This window comes from Seriola aureovittata, chromosome 17, assembly GCF_021018895.1.
Source record: "Seriola aureovittata isolate HTS-2021-v1 ecotype China chromosome 17, ASM2101889v1, whole genome shotgun sequence".
NCBI classification, from domain to species: Eukaryota; Metazoa; Chordata; class Actinopteri; order Carangiformes; family Carangidae; genus Seriola; species Seriola aureovittata.
Genome location: NC_079380.1, coordinates 24096397 through 24108742, shown reverse-complemented (window position 1 = coordinate 24108742; position 12346 = coordinate 24096397). Strand labels below are relative to the sequence as shown.

General features: G+C 40.1%; 2 protein-coding genes across 2 annotated transcripts in view; both read right to left on the bottom strand.

Annotated features, from left to right (window-relative positions):
* Positions 1-230: 230 nt before the first annotated feature.
* Positions 231-8254, bottom strand: LOC130184490 (serine protease 27-like). The gene is made up of 6 exons (XM_056400423.1): positions 8119-8254; positions 5469-5489; positions 3849-4011; positions 3262-3530; positions 2919-3070; positions 231-2291 (listed from the first exon to the last, which is right to left on the bottom strand). The coding sequence occupies exons 1-6, from the start codon at positions 8168-8170 to the stop codon at positions 2028-2030; spliced, it is 921 nt and encodes a 306-aa protein (XP_056256398.1). The 5' UTR covers positions 8171-8254; the 3' UTR covers positions 231-2027.
* A 1268-nt stretch (positions 8255-9522) lies between these two features.
* The window catches only part of llgl1 (LLGL scribble cell polarity complex component 1), a 37401-nt gene continuing 34577 nt past the window's right edge, over positions 9523-12346 (bottom strand). Inside the window, exon 24 of the mRNA XM_056400421.1 lies at positions 9523-11764. The gene's annotated coding sequence lies outside the window, so the exon portion shown is untranslated. The remainder of the gene's footprint in view (positions 11765-12346) is intronic.

Here is a 12346-nt window from a genome sequence, read left to right as displayed (position 1 = left end):
AATAAAATAAAATAAAATGATCATCACTATCATTATAATCTGTTCTCTTAATGAGAGATTAACAAAATAATTGTCTCAGAATTCTGAAATAATGATTTTCTTACTTCAGAAAAATAGAGCAGCAAAAATCCTCTTTTCTGAATTAAGGAGTTAATTAATATCCTTTTTTCCTCACGTGAATGTATTACAGGCGAACATGCATTTATATTACAGCATCAAAACACCAAATATTAAGAAAAAAAGAATTTATTTAACATTATACAGTCAAAAGGCCCAAGATACAAATCATTTAATATTGTTCTTAAAATGCATTCAAAAACATTCACTTTAAAAACACCTTTACACACAGATACCAAACAAGTAGGAACACCTGTACAGTGCAATCCAATATAATCCAACTGTGAATATAATTTTGACGTACTTCATGTAAGCTATGCATAGACAGTAAATCACAGTTGCAGTTTCTCAGTGCAAAAGTAATCAGAAGGCAAAAAAGTTACAGTAACGGATCAATAAGAAAATAAAGAGGTATTAGAGTTGACAGATGTTTCTTCACCGTCACATCACAGGTTCAAGTTTATAAAATCCACCATCAGTGCAAATGTTTCATATTTGTGCTCAAAAACACAAAAAGAAATTCAGGTAAAACAGCAGAGCGTCAACATCTAAACAAAGACTTAATATAGTTTCTATATTGGATCAACTTCAGGCTAAAACCTGTTCAGTTAAATGGCTGTGATAAGAGTCTGTGCATGGAGTAATTATTCATTTTAGTGTTTAATTATGATCAGTCATTACATCTTAAATAGGTACAATAGATACAAAATAGCAATTAAATGTTCAAATTTATTTTCTTGTTCTGTCTTTAAATTGTGAATTAATAGTTATTATTTTTGTAAAATTAAACATTAATTTAAGAGGTTTTTCCTTTTTAATTTGTGTCAGTTGAACATGTTCCAGATTATAATTAATTTGTTTTATAAATTAACATTAATTCGAAGGTGACACATCTTTCACGTAATTAAATTTAAATGATCATAAAATGGAAACGTTAAATGTTAAAGGAGAAAACAAATGAACAGTTTAATTGAATATTAATAAATTTGTTAAATTAGTTCTTTAAAATTCTTGAATTCATAGTTTAAAGGAAATACAGTTATTAACTGGTAAATTTAATGATCTTTTGATTCATTTTACAAACAAAAATATGTGAAAACATTCAATTATTTTCCTTTAAATGGAAACAAGTGCTGAGTGTGAACAAAACAAATCAGTTCAGAAGTGGAAAAGGTGGCGTCAAACTAAACGTGCCTGTAGAGCTTCACATTTAATTCTTTCATCATGACTGACGCGTTTTCAGTCACAGCTCGTCATCAGAGCATTAAAGGGTTCGACAATAAACTGCGCACATCCAACACAAACAAGGCAGTGGCCTGACTAAACACAGGTGTGCAGCAGAATACAAATATCAGCACAGTGCGAGTTCAGGGACAACAAGTACAATCACTGCATCATAGATCAAGAGCCAGACATTGTTATGAGACAGGTCTCGTTAAGACCTGGAACGACCAGAATGTTGAACCTGTCAATCTTTTCCACTTCCTGTTGTTTGACAGCGCACATGTCTGCTGCACACCTGTGTTTATTCAGGCCAGCGCCTCGTTAACCTTGTAACGAGCAGCTGATTGTGCTGCTGTGATGAAACATGTCAGTCATGATGACAAATAAAACATGAAGCTCTACAAACACTTTTCTGGACTGATTCTCTAATTCTACTAATTCTAGCTTTTAAAGAAAGGAGGATTTGCTTTTTTAATTTGTTTTATATGATGATAAAAAACAAAACTCTTCACAGACTGATTAATCAGTTCATTTAGATTTAGGTTCTTGATGCACTTTTTTTTGTTTGTTTTAAGACGAAAGAATCGCAAAGTATATGAGACGTGAACTTCATTCAGCTGGATGTTTTTACAGTTATTCCACTCTACATTAATCCGACCTGACAAACTCTGGCATCATGAAACCTCCTATGAGAGGACAAACAGAGAGAGGAGAACGGGGAGGACGACTGCGGCGGCTGGACCGACGCTGGAGGAAGAGGAGGAGCTGTTGAAGGTGACGAAGCCCGGCTGGTTTGTGGAGATCTGGCTGTTGATCCAGGTCTGATACTCTGACACTCGGGCGTAGACTCCTGGGAAACTGGGTTCAGCACAGCCGATTCCAAAACTCACCACTCCGGCCTGGACCCACCTGGATCCGTCTTTACTCACCATGGGGCCGCCTGAGTCGCCCTGCACAGGTGAAACATCACGGTTACTATCACCAGGAAATGTGTCAATACACTGGAAACCATTAAACTCAGTAGAGGAAGACGTACTCAGATTCCTCACTAAAGTAAAAGTAGTAATACCACAGATTAAAAAACACAAAAACACGTTATATTGTTGGATTATTACTGATGCAGGATTTTAAAGAACATGGTTTCTGCAGTGTTCAACAAATTACATTCAAAAAGTTTTAACACCTTTTTTAGAATATAGTTCAAAATCTCTTTCAAAGTCAGAATGACGGGGAAAAAAATGAAGTCTAAAGATTATTTATTAACTACATGAACTTATTGGCATTTAATCACATTTCTGTCAGTAGTTCGCAGCCGTATTTACCCATGATTCTTAGTAATATAATGCAACAGTTAACGCAGGTAGTTTATTCTGTTGAACCTTGAAAGAAGTTTTTTGAGTGAACTGAATTTGATGCTGGAGGTCTTAAGTGTTAATGAGTAAAATATACCTGAAGTATAAAAAGTAAAAGCACTGGTTCTGCAGTGGAAAGCCTGTGACTGATCTCTGATTCTGACTTTATTAGATGTTAAGCTGATTCATCAGAAACATCCCCACAGTGTCAGCAGACAGACTCACCTGGCAGGAGTCCTTCCCTCCCTCAGGTAGACCGGCGCAGATCATGTTGCTTGTGATTCCGATGTTGCTGCTTGCGTAGGATTCGCTGCACTGATTGTTGGACACGACGGGAACATCGACCTCCTGCAGCCTCTGAGGTGAAGGAAGAGGAACTGACGGAGGAAAGAGACGTGAGTATTTACAGAGCTGAAGGTTTGAGGTCTGAACTCCTTTAAACCTTTGATAGAAAGTTCGACACTTTGTGAGACATGTTTGTTTGTGTCATTACTCTCCTGAGTATTTGTTGTTGATTTAAATATCATTGGATAATAATAATAATAATAATAATAATAATGATACTTACCGTCGCTCTGAATGGTTCCCCAGCCGGTGACCCAGCAGGTCGTCCCGGCCCTGAAGTCGCTGTCGCCCGCCGCCAGACACACGGGTCTGATGTAGTTGGTGAAGTCAACTGGTGAGGACAGTCTCAACAAGGCGATGTCGTTATCACTCGTGCTGCTGTCATAGTTTGGATTCCTGATGATCTCGGACACAGTCCGGGACACCTCATTAACATTTGTGCCTTCTTGGGTTTCACGTCCGAGGTAAACCAACAAACCAGCGGTGCTGGTGCTGAGAAACACAACATGACAACACGTGAGTGTAAATATGATTTACTCATTCTTATTTTTTATTCTGTGAAATTGTTTAATTGGAGTTCATGCATGTAAAACATCATGCAGGGATGTAGTGGAATCAACTCATGTTCTCTCCTTAACTCAACCTCAACATACTGCAGGTTTTCTTAAAGTGAAGTTGGTTCATGATGAGTGGCTGTAAAGTGTCGGCCTACAACGCCTTCATTGTATTTTCTCTTTGTTGTGTTAAATCTCTTGCTTGTTCTCTCTGTGTTTGGACAGGTGAGGTGCTGAGGGGTGTGTCGGAGCTCACCTGCGGAAACAGTGAGCAGCCGTCAGGACCCACTGGTTGTTGATGAGGGAGCCTCCGCAGAAGTGAAAGTTGTTTCTGAGCAGACTGGCCTGCCATGGCCACGCCCCTGCAGGAGCATCCTCACCCCCTACGATCTTTGTGTTGAGGGGGGCGGTGCCACAAACTGGAGGGAAACAGTCAAAGTTCATGTGATCACAGTTGGTCTCAGCTGTTTCTGTCAAGTGTTTGTTGCTGTGTTATTTCTTTCTGTCCCTGCGTTCTCATTGGTGGAGGTTCGGTTATACTCCGGCTCCACCAGCTCTGTGGATCACAGTGTCTGGTCCAGACTGAAATATCTCAACAACTATTGAACAAATGACATCTACATTTCATGCAGACGTTCATGTTCCCCAGAGGATGAACCCTCCTGGTTTTGGTGATCCTCTGACTTTTCATCCAGCTTCCACCAGCAGGTGGTTTTCATCAAATCTGTGAAATATCTCAACATTTACTGAATTCATTCTCTTAACATTTCATGCAGACATTCATGTTCCCCTGAGGATGAACCCTCCTGATTTTGTCGGTCCTCTGAATCTTTCTTTAGCGCCACCATGAGGTTGACATTTTTGATTCTGAGTGAAATACCTCAACAACTATTTGATGAATCACCAACAAATTTGCTGTAGATATTCAAGGTCCCTAGAGGATGAACTGTGAGAGCTTGGGTGAGCCCCTGACCTCTGGTAGAGAGCAAAGATTTATAACTGTGACATGTTTGTTGCTGTGAACGAGCCGTTCAGGTGGATGTCGCTCTCATATCTGAGCCAGGAGGAAGATAAAGGCTGGAAACAACCTGGATCAGTCCAAAGTTCAGAAACACACCTACCTGCTATAGGGAAGGTAAAAATATCAATTTGTGAGTTTCAAGCTGGAATTAAAGTATTGAGCAAAAATTTTAGGCAGAATTAACAATTAAACCTGAATCAGATCAATATGTGTGTTTTAACTTTGGACAGAGGCAGAGCAGCTTTACTTAACGAATAGACACAACAACGGTATTAATCAATAATTCAATCAAGAAAGTGATTAAATGTATTTGAAGCAGCTTAATTATTAAATAATCTTTAATTAATTTGCCATAAAGAGACAAAACACACAATAAACTAGATAAAATTGAATTTGACTGATAGCATCATTATTATTCTTATTCTCAAATGTTCTATAGATCACGACATTATCATTGCTGTGAATTATTTTGGCCACGATAATCCTGCAGTGAAAATCTGATGTGGCAGATTTAAAATGACCATAACAGGAAGTGTCTCGCTCCTGTGTGCGTGCTGTGGGTTTTTGTTTCATAATCCATTCATGAGACATGGTCAATAAAAAGTCAGCAGGTCACCAAGGTTATCAGGGTTCTTCTTCTGGGGAACATGAACATGAACGGACAGCTGTGGAGGAACCACATCTCTGTATTCAGACCGGGTTCATGTCGAGAGCTCGCAGGCCGTTTAAAACCTCTCTCCCCTCCACTCGTGTGTGTGTTTTGTGTAAACAGAGAAAACAGGTGAGTCAGCCAGGTGTTATCTTGGCAAAAGAGAAATGAAATGAATAAACAAAAGGAGGAAAAAAAAAACTCACCATCCGACTGTGCGTTGTTTCCTGTTGGAGACACAATAAAATAAAACACTGTGTTACGTCATGGAAACTGTTTGTAGTGTAGAGATTGAGAAATCTCTCCGTCGGAAACTGAGCACAGTTCGGAGAAGTGTGAACAACAAGAACAGCGGCTTCCTACACCAGAGCATGTCGCAGGGTGAGGTCGAGCATGTCGCAGGGTGAGGTCGAGCATGTCGCAGGGTGAGGTCGAGCATGTCGCAGGGTGAGGTCGTGCACGTGGCCTTCGGCTAAACCAAAGAAACCACGACTCTTGACCTGAGAGGAATGTGTCATGAGATAAATGATGTTTTCACTGTGTGTCGAGACATTGACTAATCAGATCGAATGTTTTCACTGGGAATTTTTGCCATGCTTCGAAAAGTAATCTTCTTCATCTGTGGCTTGTTTCCTTTAAAAACACTGAAATACTTTTCTGGTGATGAGAGTCGGAGCGACGGGCCGACCGCTGGTGGAAGCACATTTACTCAAGTAACGTCGTTAGTTAAGTTTAATTAAGTACAAGTTTTAGATACTTACTTATTTAATGCTGCTTTATACTGTTACTGTTATTTATCTCTCAGCTGGGGAAACTTTTCAAATTAAGACTTTACTTAATTAATCTTAATCTGACTAAATGAAGCTGGTGATAATTTATAATATTGCAGAAGTAAAAACGGATGTTCATGTGCTGAATTCTGTCAAAACCGAACTATGATTAAAATGTGAACTGATTTAAGCTGCAGATTGTGTTGTCAGTTTTCTCTCCCGCCGTTAGCAGCTCATGTGACCAAATGTTAAGCTCTGTGATTGGATGTTTCTTGCCAAAATGCACCTTGGGAATTGTAGTCAGCGTGACTTCTACCCCTAACATTTGAAGTACACGAAGTTGTTTCTTTTATCAATGAACCAGATGTTTTGTAACACGGTTGTTTATCATTTATCAGAAAAATTAAGGGGACTTTTATTTTGGTAACTTACATACTGAGGCTGATGCCACTCTCATGTCTGTACATCCACTTACCAGCCATTATCACCATGTCAACATTAAGTGTTTGTTTCCCACCAAACTCTCTGATCCTGCAGTAAATTTATCCACCTGTAGTGACAGTTTTATTCAACGGGTTTCTGGTTCTGTTCAGACTCACAGCTCTTGGTTCAGGTTCGGGAAAGATCCTGGTTTAATACAGAAAAAGTGACTTCAGACATTTAATCTAAACCACCATCTTTCCATGACCTTGACCTTGAGCCGGTGCTACAACTGGGAGAATAGTTTATTTGTATTTGAAAATAATTTCTTTGAGACAGGGTTGTTTTTTGGAGTGTTACATAATTTGATCTTTGGATATAGCCAGGCTAGCTGTTTCCCCCTGTTTCCAGTCTTTATGCTAAGCTAACCTAAGATAAGCAGCTGCTGGCTGTAGCTTCATATTTACCGTACAGACATCTCACTCTCTGCAAGAAAATAAATTAGTGTATTTCCTGAAATGTGGAACTGTTCCTTTAAATCTGAGGCTGTTTTTCATTTATTAGCCTTTAGATCCTGGTCTGGTCATTACAGGTTCAATCCAGCCCAGACACGCCGCTCTTATCCCGCTGTCCAGGAAGTGTTCGGCTCTTTTACTCAAGTAAAAGTAGCAACACTGCAATATAGGGTACTAAAAGTCCTGTCAGTTTTATAATATCATATAACTGGTTCATTATAACAGGTGCATTATGGGTATCTTGCTCAAGGTGGAGCTGGTTTTATTTTTCTTACATACTGTTGTGCAGTTTAATGTATAAGAAAGTATCATGTTTTATAAGATCTTCATATGTTTTGTGTGTGAAATCTTACTTTGTAAAGTAACTGCAGTTGTTAGATAAATGTAGTGGAATAAAACCTTCAATATTTTCCCACTTGTCTATGAAGCAGAAGTGGAAATATAAAATAGAATTAAAATGGAAATACTCTAATAAAGTACAAGTACTTCAAATTTATATCTGATCACAGAACTTGGACTTTAGTTAGATCTGAACTGAGTATGAAAAACTTTCTCCTTTATAGAAAAGCAGATTTTCCTTTTCCTCCTGTTCTGATGTAAAGATTTAAAAGAACTGTAATTAATAAAGCAAAATCCGAGTTGTTGAAAAGAAATGAGTGACTCATTCGGTCATTTGATGGAGCAGCCGATTGTCTGTTGGAACAAACAACACTGAGTCAAAACTGGTTGTTCTGGATATTTAAGATTGAGTGAATTTGAAGTATTTTTAACGTGACTCCCGATACTGGTGTTCCACTTCCTTCTTTTCAATGTGAAGTTATTTATTTTACATAAAATACACTTTTCTATTGAGTTTTCACTGTTTGTCTGATGTTAGAATATAAAGCAGTTTGTGTCTCTGTAGTTTTCTGACTGTAAACTGACCAGACAGGGAAAAACACTGTAAACACACAAAAACACTGATACATGAATAACATGAATGAATTGTCTGGATTTCCTGTAAATACAAAGTTATACTGAAACAGAAAAGTCAATCTGCTCTATTCAGATTTTTTTTTCACTGTAGTAATTAAAAATACGAGTCAGATGATCAACACTGACACTGTACTGAGACCAGCTTTACGTTTTACAGAATATTGACCAGCACCCACCTGTAACCATGAAGGCCGACAGCACGGCAGCACAAAGCAGCTTCAGCTCCATGGCGCCGGTCTTCAAACTGAGTGTGGACACACAGAGCGCTCGAGCAGAGTCTGGAACAGGAAGGTGTGACCTGCACTAAAGCTGCTCACCTGTCAAGATAACCTAGGTTGTTGTGATTCTCCACCCACGAAGGCAACACCTGACATTATGCACTTACGCCCTTTATTATAGACATAATTAAATTTAGCTGCCTAACCCTGATCTTTCAAGGCCCTGAGCTCTGGGCGGAGTGTCAGCTGATTTAATATTAGCTTGTAGATAATACACACCTGGGGGTTTTCATGTTTAACTCTTTTACAACATTGAATTAAAAATAGATTTGTGCAGAGTGTGAATTAAACAATGACACATAAACTGTAAAGTCTGGAGAAACTGGGGCTGACATCAACTCCTGATCACAAAGAAACACAGAACTACATCCTTCAATGTCATTCTGGGTCGGGCAGTTTATTTGATTGAGAGGGGCGTATATGAGGTATGTGGGGTGTTGTCAGCGTAGGTGGAGAATGACGGGTGTCACACCTTGCTGTAGCAGTAGACCCTGATCGATTTCTCCCTGTATTATCACAGTTTGAAGAGTTGCACCATGAAGGTCAAGCTGGTCTCTGGTAACAAATTTGTCATTTCCACATTCGCCATAGAAATGAGGGTTTGAAGTGACTGTAAAAATTTAACATTTGTCAAAAATAATGTTGATTTAGTGGGTTAAAATAAACATGTAATGAAAGATTAAATAGATTATTATCAATATAAAATGTGCGATTGTATCGGCCAGTCACACCTTCACCCTCATGGGATTCATTAGGTTCTCTTATCTAATCTTTCTCTCGCTCCCTTCATAAATACAGAAACATGGAATCAAGTCAAACCGGTTTCACTCCCCACATCACCTGGGGGTTTTCATGTTTAAGTCTTTTACAACATTGAATTCAAATGGATTTGTGTTTCTTTGTGCAGAGTGTGAATTATACAGTGAGAACCAGAGGGACGGGTTTTTCTCCAGGGCAGAAGGGAAGCCAGCGCTGTGTTACCTCACCACCGGGGCTCGAGCCCGACCCCCCCACTTCCTGTCTCTCTCTCACTGCTGCCTGAATTAAGGCAAAAATGGACAAAAAATAACTTAAAAAAAAACACATAACTTCAAGCTAAAGTTAGAAACTAACTAAACTTTTTATCAAGATAAAACTTGAGGTGATGGTGGGAGGATGTTGTTGGCCAGGCGACCCGTTTGCGGTCTTTATGCTAAGCTAAACGGCTAAGCTAGCTTGCCATTTAAATGACAGGTATGAAAGTGTTGCAGATATCACAATATCATAAGTACAACTGTTAAGTAACCAAACAGCAAGACCAAATCCCGTGGAGAGAGTAAATAATTTTATTAACATTCACAATTCTTCATCAGCCAAAAATGCCAAATGACCCGATTAAAATCCTACACACGAAACTTAAATCACAAAGTAGAAACAAATTCATCTTAATTGTGGAGTTAAAAAGGTGAACCGTGCCAGCTGTAGCATGAAAGGGTTAATTATTCATGTGTCAGCCGAATAACCAAGTAGAAGCTAACGCATGAGTAAAACAACATGAGTCCTACCTGCTGAGCTACATTAGTTAGTAGTGAGGTCCCTTTTTTTATCTGATTTTCTTTCACTGACGGAGCAGCTGTAACACCGAGCGCTTTTCACTCTATCATCGGCTCATCGTGATAAACCTGTCTTCTCAGGACCTACATATAGATACTGTATACATTTTTGTTTTGTTTTTTTACACAGTGAAACTTTAAAAAAAAAAAAAACACAAGGGGGTTAAAAGTTCTGGTGATCAAAGCTCTGCATCTAGCCAGTATTACCCAGAATGCACCAATTCACAGAAACCCAAAACAGAAATCTCCTGGGTGCATCACGATACATTACACTTAGCGTTCAGACTGACTTCGCTTCCCTCGCCACACGTCCCTGAGTCCCGTCCAGAAGATTTCTGTGTGAGATGATGAACCGTCGACGGCGGAGGGAAGATTCAATTTTACCACATTCTTTACCTTCATCTCCTTCCCTTCCTCTCATCGATGCTGGTTTTACCAAACACGAGCAGAAAATGAGGATAAAAACCGAAACATTATTCTGAAAACTGACCGCAGGCCGTCGATCTGAGGGGTCACACAACAACACTGTGCTCATTGTTAAACAGTGCTGCCGTCACACAGGTGAAAGGTGGAAGAGCAGAATGTGAGGCTGGTTAAAAAAATTTACCGCAGCGATGTCGTACCATAAACGGCCCACTTCTTCCTCACGTGACGCTCGACCAGTTCGGCCTGATGAAAACCAGGATTTAACAAATTTGGATTGAGGTTGAGAGAAATTAAGAATGTATTAACAACTCAGATCGTGAATTTAGCAATAAAAGGCTTTTCAAAAAGTGTCAAAAATATTATTTCACCAAAATATGCTCTAGTCCTAAATTCGTAGCACCACCTTCGCTTCCCTCTTCACCAGCTGGTTCCCTTTGAAATCACCGTCAGTTCTTTCCTCCTGCTTCCACCCACTCTTATTTGTCATTAAAATATCTTCACTTTCTCCAAAAGCCACACGAAACGTATTTAACAGAGCGTCAATCTCTGCGATACAAAACACCTCCAGGATCTCGGTTCTTTTCCTTCAGTACCAGTAGACAGAGAAAATGTGCTTCTGTGGAACAACTCTGGTTTGAAAATAGTTCATTTACACACCTCCTCCACCTGCACACGACACAGGGTAAGGCAAATCAACTGCACCTCGGGGGGGGGGGGGGGGGGATGCTACAACTTTTAATACTCAAATATTCAAAATACTTCATTTGCTAGTTTTGATCTCTTCAAACTCCACAGCGCTTCCTCCCTCAGTCTCAGCTGGATGTCGTCAGTTCACACTCGGGGTCGGTCGCAGGGCTGTGGTGCCGTTAAAGCAGCGTGCAGAACAATTCATCACATCGAGTGTGCACAAGGAATCGACAGGCGCGTTTGGCAGCGGAGCACCGATTCCAGTTGTGTGGGTGGGGGGTGGGGGGTGGGGGGTGGGGACTCGGGCCGACACAGGCACACCACAAAACTGTGGGTAGAAAAATAAAAACATAGAAACGTCACCGTTGAGTTTCCTGTGCAGAGTGTAACAGCCGTTTCCTCGAAGGCTGAGCCGCAGTCATTAAGCCTGACCACCTCCACTGGGCGGGGGGGAAACACCCGGGAACCATCGAGCCGCCCCGGGGTGGGGGGGGGGGGGGTGGGGGTGGGGGCTGACTAGATCACACCGAGCGTCAAGATGGATGACGTTCTTGAAACCGGAATCGTGAGCTCCGAGTCCGTCCAGAACCGGGGTCGCCCTCAGTTGGACTTTGTGTGTTTTCCAAAGTGGTTACAGGAGAAGAAGATTCAGTTCTTCCAGTAGAAGAAGCCACAACAAGAGTCTTCAATGTGTTCTTTGTCCATAGTGAGGCTTTCCTCCCGGTCTGAGCCAGGAGGGTGCAGAGTACTGGCTCCGCAGTGAGGGCTGATGGGAGATGTTTGTGGTGCAGCACTGAAATCCAAGTCCATCCAGACCGCTCGAGCCCCTCCCTGTAATACTTCAACAGCAATCAGAGGAGAACATGAGCAAAGACGTCAACATTTCACATGAAGACACAGATCAGCTTCATAAAAACAATGAAAAAAAAAAGAAAAAAAGCTTTGGCTTCTTTGATGTGAGGATTCGTTTCAGTTTAACTTTTGAGTTTTGCACGTTCTTCAGAAAAATTTTCAGAAGTCACTTTGTGCTCTGGTAAAACATGACATCATCTGTCACCGTTAATTAGCATTTTATAGATAAACAAAAAAAGGTTAAAGTTTAAATGATTAATCAATAATGAAAAAAATATCTGCCCTAATTAATATAGAATCTAAATTACTAATAATATATATATAAATATAACAAATTCAATATTTAATATTTTTTTCAATAAGTTAAAAAATTAACATAATTAATAAAGATTATTAAGTTGACTTGTGTTACGCTGTAGCTTCAGATGGCACCAGCAGGGGGCAGCAGAGTTATAAACCAGCGCAGAGGAAGGAGACGTAAACAACAACCTCCTCCTGATCCGAGTCCTGTGGCTGCGGACTGATGTAGCTGGATGGATCAGTGCTATTAGAGCAGAGGAGGTAAACGT

Excerpts from the sequence above, each read along its gene's own strand:
- LOC130184490 (XM_056400423.1), bottom strand. The coding sequence starts at position 8,170 with ATGGAGCTGAAGCTGCTTTGTGCTGCCGTGCTGTCGGCCTTCATGGTT. Across the intron at positions 5,490-8,118 it reads GTCGGCCTTCATGGTTACAG|GAAACAACGCACAGTCGGAT; the intron begins GTGGGTGCTGGT and ends TGTCTCCAACAG. Across the intron at positions 4,012-5,468 it reads AAACAACGCACAGTCGGATG|TTTGTGGCACCGCCCCCCTC; the intron begins GTGAGTTTTTTT and ends GTTTCCCTCCAG.